The sequence below is a fragment of the Convolutriloba macropyga genome, chromosome 2 (genome assembly GCF_964194025.1).
Source record: "Convolutriloba macropyga chromosome 2, txConMacr16.3, whole genome shotgun sequence".
In the NCBI taxonomy this organism is placed as follows: domain Eukaryota; kingdom Metazoa; phylum Xenacoelomorpha; order Acoela; family Convolutidae; genus Convolutriloba; species Convolutriloba macropyga.
The window spans coordinates 70,686,828-70,711,018 of record NC_134469.1 but is presented as its reverse complement, the minus strand read 5'-3'; the positions used below and the strand labels follow the sequence as shown (position 1 = coordinate 70,711,018).

The window sequence follows — 24,191 nt, the reverse complement described above, 5'->3', positions numbered from 1 at the left end:
AAAGGCTCTAAGAGCACTTAATGCCCGCTGGGCGCTACCTGTTTATCCCGTTTTTGAGGACGAAAAGTCAAAAGCGTCAGACGAAAAATCGGTCAAGCGAAAAATCGCATAAAAAAAAGACCAACAGGACTAATATAATTGCTACAAACTTCGTTTGAGAGCAATTAAATATCTATATGGGTTCTAGCTCTTCACACTATTCATTTAACCTGTATATTTGAACGCCGATCCAATGCGACCCTCGTAACCCCAAGGATTCAATGCGACCCTTGTAATGTTACGTAATGATATTTGGGTTATTGTTCAGCAAGACCTTGCAAAAGATTTTGAACTTTGAATTGCGTAGTTACTGCACCTTTCTCTCAAGAAGCACCAGCTGTATCCTCTTGTAAAAATGTCTAATGACAAACATAGTGAAGAAAACATGTAGCACAAACATCCCACATATTTCAGACCAACAGTCATTACGTTCATTAAAACGCTTTGCGTCTCTCAAGCCATTAGAATGTTCACTTAGAAAATAGTTGCTGATGTCGTATCTTACAGACTGCACTTGGTAAAAAGTGGTTATAGCAATTAGCACATGGAATATCTGATGACCATGGAAAAAATTGTCGCAAGCTCCTGGAAACCATTTTTGCGGCCAACCACTGGAGTAGAAGAAAACAGAGGCCAGGAAGGTACAAATATGTATGTAATGATAATTGTTGCCTTGCAAATCGTGACTTAGCATGCGATTGACGACTGGGTAAATATTCCACAAGTAGAGAGAGCCAATAGTTCCGCAGATGTAGAGTTTCTTCACAGGAGGGTATGGTCGGGTGAACTTGAACTTCGCGTAGCAACAGGCTGAAACGAATAAATTTTATTCATGGGTGTAAATGGATAATCACAAATGCATTATTCAAGGGATATAATGTGCTTTCAATAAGCTTATTCGGGTTAAATACTAGGTAGGGTACCATTTTTTCTAAAATTTATTTCAACATGTTCTAGGAAAAAAATTAGCAGCAAGAAATGCTGCCAAATGATTCAAACTGAGCAAGCCTCGAGATTGCACCTAGAAATTATCCCTCTAGTGAGGGACTTAAAATGTGTGAGACGAACTGACCGTAGGAAATGGCAAGAGCTAGACAGCAGGCAACCGGTATGTAGATGCGGCGATGTGTGAAATAAAATGTGTGGGTGCTAGAGTACACAAAGAAGGTAACTGCACTGAGGAAGGAGTAAGAGGCTATGGTTGCAAAGTCACAGTAGAAGGCCAAGTAGTGGAGAGTCTTAGAGGCACTGTGCATTAAATGGGCAGCCGAACTCACAAACAGGTAAGCGAGAACTGTGCACATGAACAAGTGGAAGGTTCGCAGGTTGTCGTGGTGTAATTCTGAGGGTACATCAGTTAATGTGTTCATTTCCTCCAGATTGTTCCTAAGACATGGTTACATCGCTTTTAAAAGAACTGCAAAAACTTCTACCAAATCTATGAAACACAGTAATTTGCAGGCGTACTTCTTCAAAGGCCAGATAAAAGACGAGGAACGATTTTGACGTTTTGTAAAAAAAAACTAGATTGCTTTGCGATCAGGTTTTTTTTGCTAAGCTGTATAAAGAGCAAACAATTTTTCTGAAATATCATTTACAAAAACCAGCTTACAACCAAAATTTAGGGATTATTAAATTTTGAATAAATATGAACTAGACGTACATTTTAAAATTCTAGGAGTTGAAAAGCCCGCTACATATAGTTCTTTCTTGTGTAAAAAAGTGAGCTCACTGAACCCAGTAGTTTTTGAGATACTGATACTTGAGACAACTTATTAATATAATACTAGCAGGCCCGCAAAACCATATCAAGAAAATCATTTACACGAATAGGAGGTTTAAAAGAAGTTAAGGTTTCTGTTTCGCACCGACTCGGACTCGAACCCATGCCCCTCGTTTAACAGCCATAGTCTCACCAATTACGCTAACTATGCGTATTGCACTTGCTGTTTCTACAGCAGATTTGTGGACAATGGCGTTTGTGACTCACTTGTTTTTGCTACACCGCATGCATAATGAGCACAAAAAATGTGCATATTAGGAGCTGAAATGTGATGGTAAAGCGCGTCTCAAAAAGCATATATTATGCTAGGTTGCATAATTAAGGACACCTAAAACCTAAAATATGTTACGATAGTAGCGCTGTTAACCATTCTGGTGAATTGCGACTGATATTCAATAAAATAGGAGAAAAGTAGACAATACAACTAAAACCGCTCAAAACTTAGTTTCATAGCAATTTTATGGATAACTAGCAGGCCCGCAAACGCATCAGAATGAAAATCCTTTTAACGGAAGAGAAGGTTTAAAAGAAATTAGGCCAAAAACAAACCATTTTCGGCGCCAACTCGGGCTCGAACCCGCGCCCCTCGCCTACGCTACTGAGGCGTGTTGCATTTGTCTATTCCTATTTCTGAATCAACAAAATTTTGGCCAATGACTTTAATGGCTCACCTGTTTTGGCAAGCTTAATGAGCGCAAAAGATGAGCAGATTAGGAGCCAAAATAAGACAAAAGAGAAAGCTTGGAAGGAAAAAGAAAAACGAAAAGAAACGAGATAAAAGGAAGGAAAAATGAGACCCAAGTTCTCAAATTTGTGGTCCAGGAAAATATGCGTCTTTTTCCACCTTTAATTAGACTCGAACCCCTGCCCCTCGCTTGACAGTCATTGGTCTTATTTTCTCCGCTAACCATGCCTATTGCTTACGCCTATTGACCTTTTTAATAGCAAATTTTCGTTTGTGGCTATTTGGCTCGCTTGTTTTTACTATGTGGCATGCTTTATGCGTGAAAAATGATCAAATTAGGAGCTTAAATATGGCAAATTAGCTCGTCTCAAAACGCATGCATTACACTAGGCTGCATGCTTAAGGACCGTTAAAACATGTGAGGATTGGAGCTTAAACATGGTGGTAGAGCATTCGAGTTTGAATTAATATATAGATGTTAGCCATTCAATCAATATACTAACGCCTCGGACGATGTCTGACTATCTTCCCTGACAATGGATACGAAGTACTTGAGCATGAGAGCGAATGGTATGAGGTGGGTCCACACATTCACCACCTCGTTGTGCATTGTGAACATGGTGCAGAGATAGTAGGAAAGAGGTCTGTTCACTGGTCTGAACCCCATCATCACATGCTCCTCCTGGAACTCTTTGGGCACCTCGTGCCTCGATAGGGTCTCAAATGCCCCCTCGCCTTTCACTTTCTTCATCACTAGCACCAAAAGCCTCCTGATTCTCGGTTATTGTTACCCTCAACTCCTAGCACAGATCCTACCTCATGCACCCTGAAAGTTGTGACAATCAAACAATTTTCGGGCATTTCCTTTAAAAGACAGCTATTTTTGATGGCTGATCTTTTTAAGTACTTGATTTTTGACGCCAGATATTAATTGTCATACGTCAGCAGTATCATGCAGACATCTCAACCCAATTAGCCTTAAAAAACAAATCACGAAAAATTCTTTCCGCGACAAAACATAAACTGACTGATGTCGGAAGAACTGCTCTTGAACGACAGGTGAGGTAATTTAATTCAGGGGCTGTAGCCTAGATAAATTTTTCTTTATGGGTGCAAAAACAGTTAACCACGGCGGGATTCGAACCCCCACTTTCGAACCCCACTTCGTTCAAGAGCAATTAAACAAGTATTACAAGAACTCCGATGACAAATTTTAGTTAACTACACCACGGCAGTTTCTGCAAAAATTTCTGCTACGTCCACGAACAAAACTGTGTTCACCCCTTTTCGGAGGTAGAACCGGTTCATCGGTAGACAAGCTCGGTCTTAAATGGAACTATTTATTTTCCCTGTAATATAATTGCGTGCTATTTCTATTCTCTTCTGTCTCTTTCTATTCTATTCTATTCTACTCTATTTCTATTTTTATCGGTCGTGTTAATTGTAATGCTTAACCCTATCTTACATGCCAATATTAAGAACATAACCAACTACTGTCGGGCGAATTGCTCTCAAACGACGGGCTGTCTTCGCGGTCTACGTGTGAGCGGAGTAAGGGGAGGGCTTGAAGTGATGGGGGGTAGGGTTGTGGGAGCTGGACGAGGTGGCATCTATATGGCCGGGTTGGAGGAGGATGAACGGGGTGGGGTTTGGGGGGTGTGGTGGGAGGGGTGACTGGATGGGGGGTAACAGAGGGGGGGGGGGTCAAAGTTCAAACTTTTAAGCCTGAAAGAACCGCCCTACACACCTTTAAAATTTTCTCAAAAGTTTTGGTTAATCGCATACTTAGAGTACAGTAAGGCTTAGGGCTCTAAGAGAATTTAATGCCCACCGAGCGCTACCTGTTTATCCCGTTTTTGAGGACGAAAAGTCATATCGGTCAGATGAAAAATTGATCACTCAAAAAATCGCATAAAAACCACAGGACTAATATAATTGCTACAAACTTCGTTTGAGAGTACTCAATAACGACAATAAACATTAAGAGAATTCTTCAACAAGAAACAGCAATAGACAATATGTAAGCAGAACATAACGTAAGTTCCCACAAGAATGACATCAAAACTGTTACTGAAAACTTTTTATCAAAAATTCACAGGAACGGGAATTGTTCCTTGTAAAAAGTGGCTTGGGATGTGGCAAAAGCAACCAAAATGAAACCATTCTGACGAAAAGATCGCGCTGCATCCAGCAAAAGCTATTTAATTTAACACTTCCTAGAAAATATAGAAACCTTAATTAGAACTATTTCTTTCGTCTTTGACTGATAAGGCTATCAACCGGATATTGTTTTTTTTTAATATCAAACCCCATCGCCACATCTTCACTTCGTACAGCAATAAAAGCATAAACCGACTAACGCCGGACGATTTGCTCTTAAATGACTGGCGAGGTAACCGATTCAGAAGGGGACATAGGCTAGAGAAACTTTTATGACCCGAGAACTCCCGGATGAGAGTCCTGGACTGTTATCATTAAGCTACACGCGCTATAAATCTCTTCTCTTACAATCGGTTTTATTTTAGCAGAATCAACTTCAAAATGCTCGCAATTAAAATGACTAAAAAAATAAAAAGTAAAAAAAAACGACAGTCATCACCAGAAAACAGATTCGTTTCATCAAAAAGAGCTCAGATACACACTTAATAAGGAAATTAATAAACAAACGGGGCAATCATGTATTCAAGGCATTTTACTCAAAGTTGATATCACTAGCCAAAGTTGGTGCAACAAAAACTACATAGGTTCTAAATACCCAATCACTTACTAAAAGCAGTTGCTTACTTAGCGTCGAAATACGAAAAATATTTCAAAAATTTTTAAATTAGCATCACTACATCTGACATCATTTGAAAACGGAAAACACTATAAAGCAATAAAGTGGAAAAAGTATCAACGCGTCTCAATGTTTAAAACTCATACAAGTAAGCTCATACACTTTGACTCTTTCATTGAAACGACGCATATAAACCCTGCCAGTTTTTGTCTAGTCTGTGGTTATGTCAATGGCAATGAACAATAAAAGATTTAAGCAATACTTCTGGTCAACGAACAAACTTTATCCCACTGCATTCATATTTGTTGTCTGGATCTCCAGAAAGAACTATGCTATATGCAGAAACTTAGATGAATCGTAAACTTTAAACTTTAAGAACATCTCCATTAAAGACATCATTAGGTTGATAAAACAGAAAACTGAACTAGCCGATCACTTAATGTTGCAATATGCAGAAGAGACAAAACCGACTAACGACGGACAAATTGCTCTCGAACGACAGATGGCGCAATTTAATTCAGGAATCGTCGCCTAGATAAATTCTTCTTTATGGTTGCAAAAACTAACCAGTACGAAATTCGAAACCCCGACAACAGGCTTTCGTGACAGAAGCACTAACCACACGGCTATCAGTCCCTTATGCTTTTCTATCTTACAAGAGCTTTTATGTTAGCAACAAACGTTACTTCGTGTGAGAGCAACTGAGATCACTCAAAAATGAAGAAAAAAAAAGCGAAAAAGTGACGTGAGAGGTCAAAGATTTCTCTAAAACAAAAACGTTTACAATAATTGCCTCAAAATTCGTTCAAGAGCAATTTATAAGCACTATTAATCAGCACAAAACAGCACCTATGGCAAAGAGCTTAAAACTAACAAAGCTACTGATGGTAAATATAAAATCTAACCCTCTGAGGAAAACGAACAGAATAAGAACAATAAGCAATGATCAAAAATTTAAAATCTCGGACATTACAAAAACCAGTAAGCTACTTCGAAACAATCATTCGATTTCCTTCCAAATTCTCTTTCATAGTCTATATAGTGAGAGATAAGCTTTTCAATTCTAAGTGATATCATAGAACACTGATTTCGAATTGATAACATATATGGAATACAGCTACGAATAATTTTAGTTCAATTCCACTCAACGAAACATTTGAACGAATGAAAAATTCCACGCTGTCAACTTATAGCATCCATCACGGTGTTATGCTAGCTCTATATAATTGCAAAAGGCAATAGTTTTCAGGGGTCCGCAATTTTTGCGTAATTCTAAAACATAGCCGGCAGATTGCCGGAATAGCTGCGAAAGAATAGACCTGCGTGCCAAAAAAATCGACGCCGCTCAAAAAACTAGGCTAAAAAATATTCAGCGATAAATTAATAAAGCTTGTTAAAATTCATTCCACAGAAGCCTCTTATTAGGGACCTTTACTGCACATAGGAGTTCCTTTGACCTTAAACAAATTCAAATTAAACTTACGTTTTAAAGTGCAAAAGTCATTTTATTGAGTGAGGTAAGTCACGTATGATCGAAATCTAATCACGCAAATAACCTAAAAACTTTCGCTAAAACGAGTGAGAAATGACGTCACGCGCGCAAATGCCGTTGGTGAGAGGAAGAAGTCATTCAGAAAATTTCATTCAGACTTTTTCAGCTTTGCTGTGTGAACAAATGTAAAACGAAAAAAGAGCGTCAGACGACGAAAAAAAAAACATAGCCGGAAGAATTCCGGAAGCGACTCTTGTATATATGCTAGACAACATGATTCCAAACTAACTCAAAAATTAAAATAATCATAGAAAAGCAACCGAGTAGTATTTAAAGGCAAAAAAAATGTTTAAGAACAATACCAAGGTCTGAAAAAATACAATAAAAAGTAATAGGTAGCAATTCTGGGAAAGGCTTTCTAGTAAACTCTTAGTACTGCCTTATGTTGAATGAAAACAATTGCAACCCAAAGAAATGACGAAAATCTCAGAAAAAGCCGAAACCATTCAATTTGATAATAACTGAAAATTAATAAAACCAGTATAAATGTAGGTGCCAGACAGAGCTAGAATGATACAAGCTAGAATGTGAACAATATGGACACAATGTAAGTAACACCCTAACAAAGACTAATTCTTGATTTTTGAAAGTTCAAATCAAAGTTTAAAAGTTTTGAAAGTTTAAAAATCAAGTTTAAAAAAACAAGAAAAACTAACGCCATTTCATTTTTCAGCTTCGAAACATAGATAATACAACGATACATCCGAGACAAAAATCTATCCTCCTGAACAGATCAAAAAAAGAAAAAGCAGAAATCAAACATGCGAAACATTGAAACATTTTGCAAAACGTTTTTATTGAAACGAAATTAAAGCCCCTCATGTTGCACAAAAAGAATATTTCTAGTAATTAAAACCAAAATACAGACAAAAAACAGAGAAAAATAGGAAAAAACTACAAAAATCGGATTAGCATATGTACAATTTTATAAAACAAAATTACATCGAGGTAAAAAGAGGCATCGAGTATATAATTGTCAACGGGAAGTTGTCATATTGACTGATTTTTGTCAAAAAGACAACTAAAAGATCCAAAAATGAAAATAATAGGAAAAAAGCCAAAAATTAATTTAAAAATCAAGAAATTTATGCCAATTTTGAACTTGAAACGCGTTTTCGAGCTCTGTAAAACACTGTGCTATTAATTTCCAAGATTTACATTTCAATATAGCATCGAATAAAAATCATTTCTACAAAAAACCATATTACAAGCAAAAAAATGAGCCACTTAGACGAAAAAACTGCTAAAAACAGTTATCTATATGTGCCATTCAGTCAAAAAATACCTTTCAAAGTCAAAAAGTCATTCAATAACGCAGCGCATGATCAAAAAACTTCTCTCGCTCACAAAAAATTAGTTCACACGGCAATTTTTCTGACTTTCGCTTTTAGGTCAAAGCAGCGTCTGATTGAATAGTACTTCCGGTAAAAAAAACCTTAACAACATAGCCGGAAGAATTCCGGAAGCGACTCGAAGCACCAAAACTTCACAAAAAGCTGAAGCCATTACCTTTTGTATTAAACCATTAACTCATAACCTCCGCGGGTCTGATCTAAAAATCGGTGAAATTTAAACCACTCACCAAGAGAAAGAAAATGCAGCAGAATTTTATTGAAAACGTTTGGTAACGTTAAAATAGTCTGAAAATTTTAGGATGGTAAAAAAACTGATAGCCTGACAAAGCTGACAGAGCCATCAATTGCCCTCAGATAATTAATGATTCTAATCTCAAAAAGATCGAAAGCAAACGGCAGATAAAAACTTTTCAAAAAAGACAGGAAAGTCAAAATTATTCAAAAAAGAGTGCTCAAACTTAAGAATCAGAGAACCACTACAATTAGATTTCTAATCACGGCAATTCAGACAAAAATAATACATGATTCTTCCTTGTTGTATATATGCTAGACAACATTTCATACTAACTCAAAAATTAAATTAATCATAGAAAAACAAAAGCAACAGAATAATATTCAAAGGCAAAAAATCGTCTAAAAACAATACCAAGCCCGGAAGAAAATTGCAATGAATAGTAATAAGTAAAATTGTTGGAAAAGACTTTCTAGCAAACTCCCAGTACTGCCTTATTTTAAATTAAATAAATTGCAAACCGAAGAAACCAAGATCCAAGAAAAAGCTGAATTCATTCAATTTTTTAACAACTGAAAAAATCAATATAACGAATATAAAATTAGGTGCCAGGACAAAACTAGAATGGTACAAACGAGAATGTGAAGAATATTGACACAATGTCAGGAACACCGTAACAAAAAGACCAATTCTTGAAAGTTAAAAATCAAATTTAAAAAAATCAAGAAAAACGAGTACAATGATCAGCATTCGAGACACAGAAAAGACAACAAGTCATTCGAGACAAAAATCCAACTTGCTGAACAGAATAAAACAAGAAAAAGCAGAATTCAGACATACCAAACAATGAAACATTGTGCAAAAAAAGTGGTCAAAAAATATTTAAGACTGCATTTATGAAAAGAATTTCTGTTTTTTCAAAAACTTAGCACCAAAAAATGATTGAATTTTTATTGAAACATAATTATAGTCCCTCATGTTCCCCAAAATACTATTTCTAGTAATTAAAGACAAAACAAAAAAACAGAAAAAAAATTGGCAAAAAACTACGAAAATCGGATTAGCAAATGTACAATTTTATGAAACAAAATTACATCGAGGTAGAAAGAGGCATTGAGTATATGAATTATCAAAGGGAAGTTGCCATATTAACTGATTTTTGACAAAACAGCTAAAAGATCCAAAAAATGAAGAAATTAATAGAAAAAAAAGCCAAAAATTAACTAAAAAATCAAGAAATATGTGCCAATTTCGCATTTGAAACGCAATTTCAGACTATGCAAAATACTGTGCTATTAATTTCCTGGGTTTACATTTCAACATAGCATCGATTAAAAATTATTTCTACAAAAAACCAAATTACAAGCAAAAAACTAGGCCACTTAGACGAAAAAACGGCTAAAAACGGTTATCTATATGTGCCATTCAGTCAAAAACTACTTTTCAATGTCAAAAAGTCATTCACTAAACGCAGCGCATGATCGAAAAACTTCTCTCGCTCAGAAAAAATTAGTTCACACTGCAATTTTACTCGCTTTCGCTTTTAGGTCAAAACATCGTCTGAACGAATAGTACTTCCGGTAAAAAAAAACCTTAAGAACATAGCCGGAAGAATTCCGGAAGCGACTCGAAGCACCAAAACTTCATAAAAAGCTGAAGCCATTACCTTTTGTACTAAACCATTAAATCATTACCTCCCCGGGTCTGATATAAAAATCGGTGAAATTTAAACCACTATCACCAAGAGAAAGAAAATGCAGCAAAATTTTATTCTTGAAAACGTTTGGTAACGTTAAAAAAGTCTGAAATCTTTAGGATGGTCGGAAAACTGATAGCCTGACAAAGCTGACAGGGCCATCAATTGCCCTCAGATAATTATTGATTCTAATCTCAAAAAGATCGCGAAAGCAAACGGCAGATAAAAACTTTTCAAAAAAGACAGGAAAGTCAAAATTATTCAAAAAAGAGTGCTCAAACTTAAGAATCAGAGAACCACTACAATTAGATTTCTAATCACGGCAATTAAGATAAAAATAAAACATGCTTCTTCCTTGTTGTATATATGCTAGACAACATGATTTCATACTAATTCAAAAATTAAATTAATCATAGAAAAACAAAAGCAACAGAATAATATTCAAAGGCAAAAAATCGTCTAAAAACAATATCAAGCCCGGAAGAAAATTGCAATGAATAGTAATAAGTAGAAATGTTGGAAAAGACTTTCTAGCAAACTCCCAGTACTGCCTTATTTTGAATTATATCAATTGCAAACCGAAGGAACCAAGATCTAAGAAAAAGCTGAATTCATTCAATTTTTTAACAACTGAAAAAATCAATATAACGAATATAAAAGTAGGTGCCAGGACAAAACTAGAACGATACAAACGAGAATGGGAAGAATATGGACACAATGTTAGGAACACCGGAACAAAAAGACCAATTCTTGATTTTTGAAAGTTAAAAATCAAATTTAAAAAAATCAAGAAAAACGAGTACATTTCATTGACCAGCATTCGAGACATAGAAAAGACAACGAGTCATTCGAGACAAAACTCCAACTTGCTGAAGAGAATAAAACAAGAAAAAGCAGAATTCAGACATGCGAAACAATGAAACATTTTGCAAAAAAGTGGTCAAAAATAATTAAGACTGCATTTATGAAAACAATTTATCTGTTTTTTCAAACAAAAACTTAACACCAAAAAATTATTGAATTTTTATTGAAACGAAATTAAAGTCCCTCATGTTCCCCAAAATACTATTTCTAGTAATTAAAAGCAAAATATAAACAAAAAACTGAAAAAAAAGGCAAAAAACTACGAAAATCGGATTAGCAAATGTACAATTTTATGAAACAAAATTACATCGAGGTAGAAAGAGGCATTGAGTAGATGAATTATCAAAAGGAAGTTGCCATGTTAACTGATTTTTGACAAAAAACAGCTAAAAGATCCAAAAATGAAGAAATTAATAGAAAAAAAAACCAAAAATTAACAAAAAAATCAAGAAATATGTGCCAATTTCGCATTTGAAACGCAATTTCAGACTATGCAAAATACTGTGCTATTAATTTCCTGGGTTTACATTTCAACATAGCATCGATTAAAAATTATTTCTACAAAAAACCAAATTACAAGCAAAAAACTAGGCCACTTAGACGAAAAAACGGCTAAAAACGGTTATCTATATGTGCCATTCAGTCAAAAACTACTTTTCAATGTCAAAAAGTCATTCACTAAACGCAGCGCATTATCAAAAAACTTCTCTCGCTCAGAAAAAATTAGTTCACACTGCAATTTTACTCGCTTTCGCTTTTAGGTCAAAACATCGTCTGAACGAATAGTACTTCCGGTAAAAAAAACCTTAAGAAAACCAATACTCCTCTTCGAGTCGTAAAAACCAATACTCCTCTTCAAGTCGTAAAAACCAAGAGCACCGCAATATAGCTACGCTCAGCTTACAGCTTCGCAGCTATAAACAAATAATGGTTTTATTGATCTCAAAACCAAAGATATAACTAACGCGGGAAAAGTTGCGACTAAAATAGACTTTCCTGTTGGTTGAAAAAAGCAGTAGAAGAAATAGCCGAGAAAGGTAAAGAACAAAACTAGTCCACAACTGAGCTTCGAAATTTTTTTGAGTGTAATTAACAAAAACCAACATACCTTTTGCTGTTACAGCAGTAGCATTGATTGAAAACAAGTTTTAATGCACCTTCAATTAATACTACAATTGGAGAAAAAAATACGTCTTTAAAATAGAGACAGAATAGCACTGCATTAGCTACACCAAGCAACCGGGAAAAATGTTGCTCTCTATAAAAATTAATCAGGCGACTGACTCACTCCGTTCACTTTGAAACAAACGGAAACAAAGCTCTTCAGCACAATTTTTTTCAATAGTTTCTAATTCTGTCTTTCCTCTTGTTGCCTTGGGACCAAATCGTGTTGCCGCTTGTCGCATCGGCAAACAAGAGAATACACAAAGAAAGAATAGCTTCAACATCGCCACCTTGCTATCATCCTGTTGTCTCATCTCCTCTCATTTATGTCTTTCCTGCATCCTGTTTATCAGCCGCAATTCTGAAACAAGCAACTGTAAACTGAAAACATCCAAAATTACAGGGAATTAATGCATAAAGTGCGAATTGATTGAACAGCATCAAGAAAAAATATTGCTCTTACATCCAAGGCAGCAAAAGTACAAAATTTGAAGAGGAAAACAAAACTGCTAAGAAAGTGTCCAACATGAAAAAATGGTTTTACAAAGCTCAAAATCGACTCTCAAGTTAATTATTTCCTTCGGATGGTCAGAGATGTCCCCAAAAGCACTATTACTAGTTTAGATAATTGTGAAAATGTCACACGTGATCAAAAAAATTACTCAGCGGTTTTTTTTCTCAACTGCTTTAAATCGCTGTCTCAAAAATTCAAAAATGCGGCATGAAATCACGGTCTTCTCTCTGTTCTTTAGCAATTTGGCAGATACAGTTTGTTTTCACGCATTTCATTTCGTGTTTCAAGTACACTCCAATAAAATTACCTATCAAAAAAGATCCACTGGAGTCTGAGTCTTAAAAAAACAGCGCCCCAATACAATTCAAACATACAGTAAAAAAGATTAAAAAAGACTAAATAATAACCTTTTGAGAGGGCTGACGGCGGCTATTTATAAGTGGAAATTTGAAAAAATTCCAGACGCGAATGTTGCGTTCTTTCCGAAGGCTATTCATCTCAATAATTAAGATACCTGTTGTCTCCTATTTTAGGTCTGGTCTAACTCGGCTCCAATAAAAATCTATTAAACAACAATGAAACAACTTACCTCTCCAAATTTTCCACTGCTTGCGATTTGTCACTGTTGTTCAGTTTTAATTTTTTCGCAGGTGTAGGTGAATCATCATCATCGTCTACATCATTATCACTGCTACCGGCTTGATCCTCTTCGTAACTGAGATCCGAATCCGAGTCATCATTTTGATTATTATCTGTCTTTTCGTCACCACTTACACTTTCATCATCGTCGTCATCTTTTTCCTCCTCATCCACACCGTCGTCTGTGGTTGTCTTTCCTTTGTTCAAATTTGACCACTTTTTAGCCATTTCCAGGAGCCGAATATTGCTCTGAAGACTTCTGGATCCTGACGAGTCAGGGAAAATGTAGTCAAAGTATTCCTCCCAGCCCGCGTCTACACCATCTTCAGTTAGCATCTTTCGTCGCTTTTTGATTCTCTTTGGCATCAGATCATTCACAGTTGAGAGAGATTCCTCGTCACCTTTCTCCTCCTAAAGAGAAGTAACCAAATTCAAATCTTCCAATCCTCAACCTTAACCTACCCAACATTATATTAAAAAGCAAAAAATATCACCTCACATTATTTAGGTTTTAGTTAATACAGGAAATACGCAGAGTGGTATCAAACGAACAATAATTACTTCGCAAAATTTCTTGTTTTCTGAGTTGAATTCAATTTTACAAAACATAGCCGGCAGGTTGGTGCAACGTAGCGGCTATAGGCAACATGACTTGTAGATTGACAGAAAATAGCCCCGATAACTTTGTAGATGTGCAGTGTCAAAAAGCCGAATAAAAAAGACCGAAAAAGATATATTTTTCTTTTTACTAATTGCTGACAAGTTATATTTTGATTAAGAATCTGCTTGCTTACTGCTGCTTTATTAATTGGTCGCAAATATTCAATTATAGTGACAAACACTCAGTTGACCTTACCGCTTTGAATTAAGTAAACAGCAGTCATTTTGATAGCGAGGAAAGTCCTTTTTTGACAGTGGGGTAAGTCACGTGCGGCTTAAGACTTATCATGCAAATGAACAAAAACTCGTTCCACTAAGAGTGAACAATGACGTCACCAATGCATTACAGCTGAAGATGCATGAATGAACCAAAACATTTGAAGTGATGATGACGTCATATGGTGCTAACACAAAATCTTGACAAATTAAAGAAACATAGCAGGACAAGTCCTAAACAACAATTCTAAGGATTTTCATTGAATGAACAAAAAAAGCTACACCAAGAAAAGAACAAAAATGAGCTTAGAAAAAAAATAACCACTCCAATTGGATTTTAAAAAAAATGAGTTGACTTATCTTTAAAAAAGACAGTGCTCCCATACAATTCAAATTCTTTGATTTATAAAAATAAAGACAAGGCCAAAAATAGCGCCAGTTATCAATTGGCAACTATTAATAAAAAAACACATGAATACAGATACGAGATATACAAAGGCGTAAGTTCTAAAGAGAAAAAAATAACCACTTTAATTGAAGCACTGACTTACATTAAAAACAAAAAACAGCAAAAATTCTGAAAAGAAACAAACAAAATGGCGTGACATAAGAAACCTGATTAAAACGAACTAAAATAACTTGCCGCACCAATAAAGTTCAGCAAAGTTTATTTCTCTCAAGAAATAAATTTAAGCTAGAAAGATGAAGGACAAAGTATCAATTAAAAAAACCTATTGAAAAAAAACAATTAAAGAACAAGCTGAAAGTCCAGCCCACACCGGAGTGTGAATCAAAGTTTCCAAAAATGTAACTCATTCACAATTTAGCGCTAGGAACACAAAGCACAGCAAACCCAACAAAAAATATAGCGCGTTAAACCCTAAACAGACCGATGAAAAGTTTGCCCGCAATTTTTTGTATTTGAGACATTTTAGCCCAAAAAAGCACTGAAAAATGCCAACCAAACGATATCTATACTGTCTATTAGATAGCTCCGCTAACAATTTTCCTGAAAAGTAATAAAAAAAATAAGATTTTCATCAAAAGATTCAGTTTATTCAAAACCCGCTGATAGGTGAAAAGGACAAAAATGCTTACTATTCGGTGTAATAAAACAGCTGAGAACATGGCTCGCAGATTGCCAGAAAATAGCCGCAATAGCTTTGTAGATCGGCAGTCTCAAAAAAGAGTAAAAGATATACCAAAAAAATTCGTCTTTTTATTGAAGGCTGATATGTTCTATTTTGATTAAAAAAGTTTTTGCTGCCTCTATTAGCTGCTCTCTAATAACCTTCATTTAGAGTGACAAACACCCATTTGACCTTATCTCTTTGAATTTAAGTAAATGAAAGTCCATTTCAAAGTGAGGAAGTCATTTTTGAGAGTGAGGTAAGTCAAGTGTGACCAAAAATTTAATCACGCGAATGAACAAAAAAACTCGCTCCACTAAGAGCAAAAAATGACGTCACGCACGCACTCCAGAGGAAATTGCATGAAAGAATGAACAAAAAGCAGATTTGAAGTGGTTGTGACATCATATGGTCGTCACAAAAATCGCGACGACGAAATAAAAAATAAACCAAGAGAAGGCCAATAAAAGCCCCAGCTATCGCTGTGTGGCTATTAAAAAACAAAAAACATACCCGGCAGATTGCCGGAAAATAGCCGACATTGATTCCAATAGGCATGATTGGGATTGAAAAAATAGAAGATATTGAAAAAAAAATTTGTACAAAAACATTTTTTAAGTCCGATTTATTTTGATGGCATTTCGTAGTTGAACATAACGTTCTTCTGTTTCTTAGAGAGAGGCTACAGAGGCTACTATCAATACCAATAAGCATTAGAGATGGTAACTAAGACTTATAGGAACGACGTTCAAATAGCGGGCATCTAAAATTGGGCTTTATGGGTTTATCCAGTTTCTACTTTTGACTTCAATTTTTTATACTGACTCTGTTCATTTTGAATTGCTTTGCTGAGCAACTGATGTTCAAAATCACTTTTAGCAGAATGAGAGAAGAGAGAAACTAGCCTAGAGAAGTCAAAAAGATATCACGCAAAATGTTGAAAAAGCGGCAAAATGAGGTAAAGCGAAACATTTTTTTATTCGACAAGTAAAAAAAGGAGCGCTATAATAGCCGGCTGAAAAAATGAGGGCGGCTGTTAATTAAATACAAAAAATAGCTCTCATTATTTTTCCACGCCAGGGAGAGTTGAAATCAGTTTTTAAACAGTGAGGGAATCAAATATTGAAATTTCTCAGACTTCATCAGAAAATTGAACTTTCCAAAAAATGACTTAAAATCAAAGTTTTAAAGTTCAAATTGCATTGGTATACTGTGACAGCCTTGAGAACCGTCACCTGGATTCCATTCTTTTACAAGAGGACTCAGTTGAAAAAATGTCCGTCTGGTTTAAGATGATTATTTTTGCATCAGCTTAAATTACAAATTTTTGTTGAAAGGGAAATTTTTTTTAAATCTGCCATTAACGACTCAGCACTGTGCAACTAAAACATAGCCGGCAAACTTCCGGAAAAAATTACACAGCCATTTTTCTCAGTACCTCTAGAAAAATCAAGGATGAATAGAAAATTGTTTCAAGGACAAATTTTCTTCAGCATATTGTCAAAAAACACTCTTTCACATGCAGCATCTCGTTCAGTGACAATCCAATAAGATTACCGATCTAATACAAAGCACTAATCAGATACTCGTCGAAACACAAAACGATTAAAATGCTCAGAGAAGTCAAAATTTTGCAGTTTAACTTTAAATTGTGGAAAAATAGCAGCACAGCAACCACTGGCTTAGTAGCCTACTCACAGTTTGCGAAAAGATGCAAACGAGTTTGGATATATCTCTTAGGAATTTGATAGGTAAAAACTAGACCAGTAATATTTCAGCAATTTCAAAAAAGGTCAATTTCTTTTAGAAAAGCTGGAAGACAAGACCGTTCGCAGAAATTGTAAGGATACGTGGTGCTTGCATTAAAAAAATCCGAATAATGCTCCAAATAATATAAACCAGATGGTTTACAGAAATGGAATAAGAGGTAGCTGACCTCAAACTGTCTCCAGTGCTGCAACAACATGAGTCTCTGTTCGCTCTCTGCATCTTCCATCCTGAGACACTTGTTGGCTTCTTTGAACACATCTCTAGCCCTCTCCACTGCCCTTCTCCCTCCCACTTCTGCCTCATCTACCTATAAGTGAAGGATGACACAATCATAACAACTTGCCATGTGGCTAATTCGCTCCTTAACACTTAATTGTTCCGTAAAGAGTTGCCGTCATTTAACTCTTTATTAATTAGTTTAAAGGCCATATTTTGTTCTTATTTCCATCTAGGAACAGAATCCCTATTTTGTTCAAGTTTATTCAAAAACAATCGGATGACAACTAAAATCTTACACAACGGGGCCTCTAGTTTGGACCTAAAGTACTAGAAAAATCGCCCTTTTAAGTTTCCTAATGATAAACTTGTAAACTTGGTAGACACTGTAAAAAATGAAGAACTTGGTATTATTGATAGTTATATTGAAAATATTGAAAAACATAGCTGGCAGATTGCCAGAAAATAGCCGCAATATATTCGAAGACCGGCAGTCTAAAAAAAAGTAAAAAAGAAAGACTAAAAAATAGTCTTTTCATTGAAGGCTAAGAATGTCATATTTTGATTAAGAATCTGTATAAGTTATTGCTGCCTCTATTAGCTGCTCTCAAATAACCTTCATTTAGATTGACACACACCCATTTGACCTTATCTCTTTGAAGTAAAGTAAAAAAAAAGTCAATTTCAAAGTGAGGAAGTCATTTTTCAGAGTGAGGTAAGTCAAGTGTGACCAAAAATTTAATCACGCGCATGAACAAAAAAACTCGCTCCACTAAGAGCAAAAAATGACGTCACGCACGCACTCCAGAGGAAATAGCATGAACGAATGAACAAAAAGCAGATTTGAAGTGGTTGTGACATCATATGGTCGTCACAAAAATCGCGACGACGAAATAAAAAATAAACCAAGAGAAGGCCAATAATAGCCCCAGCTATCGCTGTGTGGCTATTAAAAAACAAAAAACATACCCGGCAGATTGCCGGAAAATAGCCGACATTGATTCCAATAGGCATGATTGGGATTGAAAAAATAGAAGATATTGAAAAAAAAAATTTGTACAAAAACATTTTTTAAGTCCGATTTATTTTGATGGCGTTTCGTAGTTGAACATAACGTTCTTCTGTTTCTTCAGTTGAAATTGCATGAACGAATGAACAAAGTGGCTGTGACGTCATATGGTCGTAACAAAAATCATGACAACGAAATGAAAAACATAGCAGGACAAGTCCTGACGTACAATTCAAAGAATTTTCATTAACTAAACAATAAACGACTTATAACGGCCTATGAGTGAATTGGGAAAACCATTTCTAAAAAAAAACCAGATAAAAAGTTTAAAAAAAAAATTGGCGTCAAAATGCCGCATGTGAACAAAACACCACTAGCCAGAAATGAAAATTTGGTTCACACAAAAAAACTAGGCCTAGAATGAGCTATAAATGGATTGGGAAAACCATTTAGAGAAAACCCGATCTAAAAAATCGAAAAAAAAACAGTAAACATCAAAGTGAAATTGCCGCATGTGAACAAAAAACCACTAGCGAGAAAGCGAATTTTTGTTCAAACACCATTTTCTCACTCTACTTTAAAATTAGAGCGACAAAATTTCATGCCACAAAATCACTCGCTTTTTCGCTGCATTTCCTGTTTCGGCGTGACCAAAATCACTACTCCAATTTGACTTCAAAAATCATGAAAATGTGTGAACAGATCTTAATAAAAAGACAGCGCCCCAATACAATTCAAATTCTTTGAATTGTAAAAACATAGCAGGACAAGTCCTGACGTACAAATCAAGGAATTTTCATTGACTAAACAGAAAACTAGACCTAGAACGGACTATGAATGGATTGGGAAAACCATTTAGAAAAAAAAAATCCGATCTAAAAAATCGAAAAAACAGTAAAAATCAAAGTGAAATTGCCACATGTGAACAAAAAACCACTAGCGAGAAAGCGAATTTTTGTTCAAATACCATTTTCTCACTCTACTTTAAAATTAGAGCGACACAATTTCACGCCGCAAAATCACTTGCTTTTTCGCTGCATTTCCTGTTTCGGCGTGACCAAAATCACTACTCCAATTTGACTTCGAAAATCATGAAAACGTGTGAACAGATCTTAAAAAAAACACAGCGCCCCAATACAATTCAAATTCTTTGAATTGTAAAAACATAGCAGGACAAGTCCTGACGTACAAATCAAGGAATTTTCATTGACTAAACAGAAAACTAGACCTAGAGCGGACTGTGAATGGATTGGGAAAACCATTTAGGAAAAAAAAATCCGATCTAAAAAATCGAAAAAACAGTAAAAATCAAAGTGAAATTGCCGCATGTGAACAAAATACCACTAGCGAGAAAGCGAAATTTTGTTCAAACACCGTTTTCTCACTCTAATTTAAATTTAGAGCGAAAATATTTCACGCCGGAAAACCACTCGCTTTTTCGCTCCACTTCCTGTTTCGGCGTGACCAAAATCACAGTTCCAATTTGACTTCAAAAATCATGAAAAAGTGTGAACAGATCTTTAAAAAAAGACAACGCCCCAATACAATTCAAAATCTTTGAATTGTAAAAAACCAAGAGAAGGCCAGGCCAATAATAGCCCGAGCTATCGCTGTGCGGCTAATAATTATTATATTGAAAAATATATTGAAAATAATTATATTGATAAAGCAAAAGTCAGTATTCTTTAGTATATGTACTCAAATAACAGCGAGAAAAGTGCAAACCCGATATGGACCCGCCTGAGAGATCACCAAATACTTACGAAGGACCAATGCAACCCGAGGCACAGATGTAAGGAACAACTGATTAACAGAACAGCGTAGACTCACCACGAGATTGCGTTGAGCAAAACATTCTCTTGATTCTTGGACACTTTCTGACACTTACTTTCTACTTCAAAATACCAAATTTTCATTTTAATTAAAACAAACACAACAGATTGCCGAAAATATCCGCCATGAATTCCCATTACACCGATTGCGATTTAAAGAACAGAAAATAGAGAAAAAAACTGATTGAAGTAAGAAAACGTTTTAAAAAGTGCAAAATATTTTGATTTCTTTTTGTTGTTAGACATACTCATGTTAATTAATGAGAGGATACAGTGGCTAGTATCAACAAAAATAAGCATTAGAGACTGTAAGTGTAACTTATAAGAACAAACGTCAAGTAGCAGGCATCTAAAATTGGGCTTTATGGATTTATCCGGTTTCTATTTTGATTCCGTTTCTTGATAATGATTCTGTTCACATTAGATTGCTTTGCTGAGCAACTTTTGTTTGAAAGCACTTTGAGCAGAATGAGCAAGGAATGAAAATAGCCAGAAGAAGTCAAGATTTCACGTAAACTGTCGAAAAATGGAGAAATGAGGTAAAGCGGAACAAATTTTTATACGACGAAGTGAAAAGGGAGCGCAATAATAGCCTAACTTCAGGTGATGTTCAACTATGCCGATGTAATACTATGTCGAGTAAAAGAGTGCAGCAAATTTATTCAAACAAAATGGCGGGTAAAATAGTAAAGCGTCTCAGCCAATTAAATTAATTGACCACAAGAAATTAACCACTTTCTCAGCCAATTACGTAGAAACCTGCTAATAAAGAATGCTAAAACTTGTTGAATCGCTCAAGGCGGGCTGCAAAAATTTAAAAATTGAAGGCTATCGATTTAGAAAGAATAAATCAGAGCAATCAAAAAAATTCTGGAAATGCGTTGAAAATGAACGTTTCTCCGCGGTTAAAACTAATTTACAATTAACTAGCTTGGTTAATTTATCTACAAATCATAATCATCCTCCTAAGGAAAGTGAATCAAAACGAGAGACACTAAAGGAGAAGCAAAAAATTATTCAATCGGTTAAGAAAGAGCCTATAGAAACTATTGCGGAAAATTATGAAAATGTTATTCAAGATGTTCCAGAAAACGACTAAGAAGAGAAAATAGCTAAATTATCGCCCAAATCAAATCTGAGAGAAGAGCAGCCACCTTGTCAAAGAGCCAAATACAAACGAAAACAGTCACAAATTCTTACTCCTGTGGGAATAGAACTCTTGAAAACTATTGGGGAACTCTGTGTGAACTTATGGATATTTATTGAAAAGAAAAATTTTCGGCACTCTTGAAATCAATTATTTTTTCAGCACTCTTGAAATCTTTTTTCTGTTTCGGCACTCTTATACGTCGGCATAGTTATACGAAACCACAACTTCGTAGAAACTGTTTCTTTCTAAGTTAAGATTGTATGCATATTTTCTTTGCTAAAACGCAGATTAATACTGAACAAAGAAGTATCTATAAATGGGATAGCGCGAAACCGCTCTAAACAGCCCAATTAATAACTACAATACAATGCACTTAAAACTGCGCTTTAGAACCTCGAAATAGCTGACTGTTAATTGCCTCTATTATGCCTTAAACGACTAATATCTCACCTAAACATAAATCATAACCTCAGTGCGTAACATCGTGACAGCAGTTCACATTCCTCAACCACTTTAGTGGACCCAAATTTGAAATAAAATTACATTCATTATGATTGATCAAACTAATAATGAGGAAGATCCAAGTTTATAAATTAAACAAATAGGTCAGTTTTCCAGTCTGATGTCTTGTTTCTTTCATTATTTCAAACCACATCGGCATATGAAGGAGACACAACGATAACGAAAACTTGTTTGGCTCTGAGTTTCTTGATCAATTTCCGTCTTCTAAAATGTGACAAAAATAGTATCGTAATTACAAAATTACAAATTTAGTCTTGGCGGTCAAAGTATGTCTGAAAATTTGTTCATTACACCTCTCTTGAGGAAAATGAAGATGTTACAATATCTACAATTGCAATTTGTGCCTTCGGATCGCACTCAAAAAAGCGCCAATCAAAATAAATTGCAACTCGATAACTTGCTGTATAAAACTGGGAAATCGTTAATTATGAACAAGCTTGTAACTTAGTAACTCGCTATAAAAGAACACATTCCATAGTCCTCAGATGCTAAATTAGATAATTATATAACTGACTAAAACGGAGTAGTTTATTAAAAGCTTTTCAATTGTGCTATACTCTCACTAAGTTTATTTCATTAGCCCTACTAATAGCGTTTAAATCCAGGCGTAACAAAAACAGGTTTTTAAAAAATAAAAGGAAAAGCAAACAATCTCTTAGAACTAGAAATCTCTGACGCAACGAAAATTACGACGTACCTTGGACTCGAAAAAGAGGATTCTAAAGAACTTGAACATTATTTGACGATAGCAAAACTGCACTGCGAGATAGATTCACAAACAACTTAAGAGGTAAAAATAACTTCCAAAAGCCAAAATTTATCTCATTTTCGGACACTGCTAAGAATTTCCAAGTTAGGCTACTAACAGAAGCACTAAAGCACTAGTAGCTTACTCAACCCAGTAGCTCATGTTGACCCTAGTGAGGGAATACCAGCTGACGACCTCAGATTTGAAAGCGAAATAATAAGCAAGATATGCCTCCTTAGAGATCTCGGAAGAGCATAAGAATCAGACAACTAAGCAAAACATTACTGAAGCCATTGTTTTCTTTTTTTTTAATCTGCAAACATGTAAATTAAACTAACCACTTGGTTAATGTTACATGTTAGAAATTTATTAATCAAACATTATTTTTTTCTAATTTATAACAAACTAAGGTTCGGTTTTCGTAAAATAATTTAATAAAAAATATGTTTAAATCCTGCAACCCTTCTGTCTATTGGAACTCTTTCGTGTCGTTTAAGCATTTCCGCTGTAACTTTTTGTTTAAATTTGGTCTTCGACGTTTCTTTTCTAATTGTAATTGGAAGTGTGTTCCATTTTCGAATAAAGTTACGAACAATTGAACCATTACTCCATTTTGACTTACATTTTTGTTCTAAAAGGTTATGGGTTCGTTTGTTTACAATAATAGGCACGTTTTCTAAAAATCTGAAATGTTTATTAGAGCGATCTCTTGTTTGTTGGAGAATATTGAAAAACCTATTTAAAGACACCCGTGTTATTTGGAGCTCTGCTGGAAGAATTTTAGTCTCCAGAAGTAGATCTCTGGCAGTATCGTATTTGGTTTTCATAAAGCAAACTTTTATTCCCCAGTTTATCTGTTTGTTAATTCTGTCAATAGAGTAAGATGGTAAATTTTGAAAAAAAATTGCGCTAAAATCTAAATGAGACAAAACTAGTGATTTAAAAAGATTTATTCTTGTTTTTAGCGGTACCTGATAACGAACCAAATATAATGATCTGATTGCTGAAGCCATTTTACTGATAACCTTATTTAGTTGATTTTGGTATGTCAGTTCCCTATCAATTATTACACCTAAATATCTACATTTTTCAGATGCTTCCAATCGGTGTCCCTTGAAATCGACAGTTTCAAAGATCGGCAATTTTTCATTCCTGAACACCATTAACTCCGTTTTTTTCTCATTCAAAATTAACCTGTTTTGTTTCAAAAATTTGCTTCATTCTTTGCATGACATAGAATTGCTGTATCATCGGCAAACTGTAATACATCACAATTCGTTGATACAGCTTCACTGAAATCGTTGACATAAAGTATAAAAATTAGAGGCCCTAGGACAGTTCCCTGAGGAACACCGTGATTTATGACAACCCAATCTGATTTTGCTATCCCATTTTTTACACACTGTTTTCTATCACAAAGGAAAGAGTTTAATAAGATTCTTGCATTTTCTCCAATTCCATACCTTTTTATTTTGTTCATAAAAACATCTATAGATATTGAGTTGAAAGCCTTTGCTAAGTCTAAAAAGAGTGTGACAACAATTTCGTTTTCGTCAACGCATTGGTTTATCTTTTCAGTTAATGAAATGATAGTATCGAGACAGGACTTTTGCTTTTGAAAGCCGAATTGATTCTTGTT

General features: G+C 35.1%; 2 protein-coding genes across 3 annotated transcripts in view; both read right to left on the bottom strand.

Moving 5' to 3' along the window:
- Positions 1 to 261: 261 nt before the first annotated feature.
- LOC142334670 (membrane progestin receptor beta-like) lies at positions 262 to 12,460 on the bottom strand. Of its 2 annotated transcripts, none has more exons than XM_075382887.1 (4): positions 12,437 to 12,460; positions 3,011 to 3,333; positions 1,112 to 1,425; positions 262 to 849 (listed from the first exon to the last, which is right to left on the bottom strand). In XM_075382887.1, the coding sequence occupies exons 2-4, from the start codon at positions 3,256 to 3,258 to the stop codon at positions 347 to 349; spliced, it is 1,065 nt and encodes a 354-aa protein (XP_075239002.1). In that variant the 5' UTR covers positions 3,259 to 3,333; positions 12,437 to 12,460; the 3' UTR covers positions 262 to 346. The 2 variants fall into 2 exon arrangements, with proteins under 2 accessions (XP_075239002.1, XP_075239001.1); XM_075382886.1 differs by lacking the exon at positions 12,437 to 12,460 and adding an exon at positions 12,091 to 12,204.
- Positions 12,129 to 24,191, bottom strand: part of LOC142334669 (crooked neck-like protein 1) — a 35,585-nt gene continuing 23,522 nt past the window's right edge. The window contains exons 9-11 of the mRNA XM_075382885.1: positions 17,242 to 17,382; positions 13,250 to 13,710; positions 12,129 to 12,507 (exon numbers count right to left, since the gene is read on the bottom strand). Coding sequence (XP_075239000.1) covers positions 12,471 to 12,507; positions 13,250 to 13,710; positions 17,242 to 17,382 — 639 coding nt within the window. The 3' untranslated portion in view covers positions 12,129 to 12,470. The remainder of the gene's footprint in view (positions 12,508 to 13,249; positions 13,711 to 17,241; positions 17,383 to 24,191) is intronic.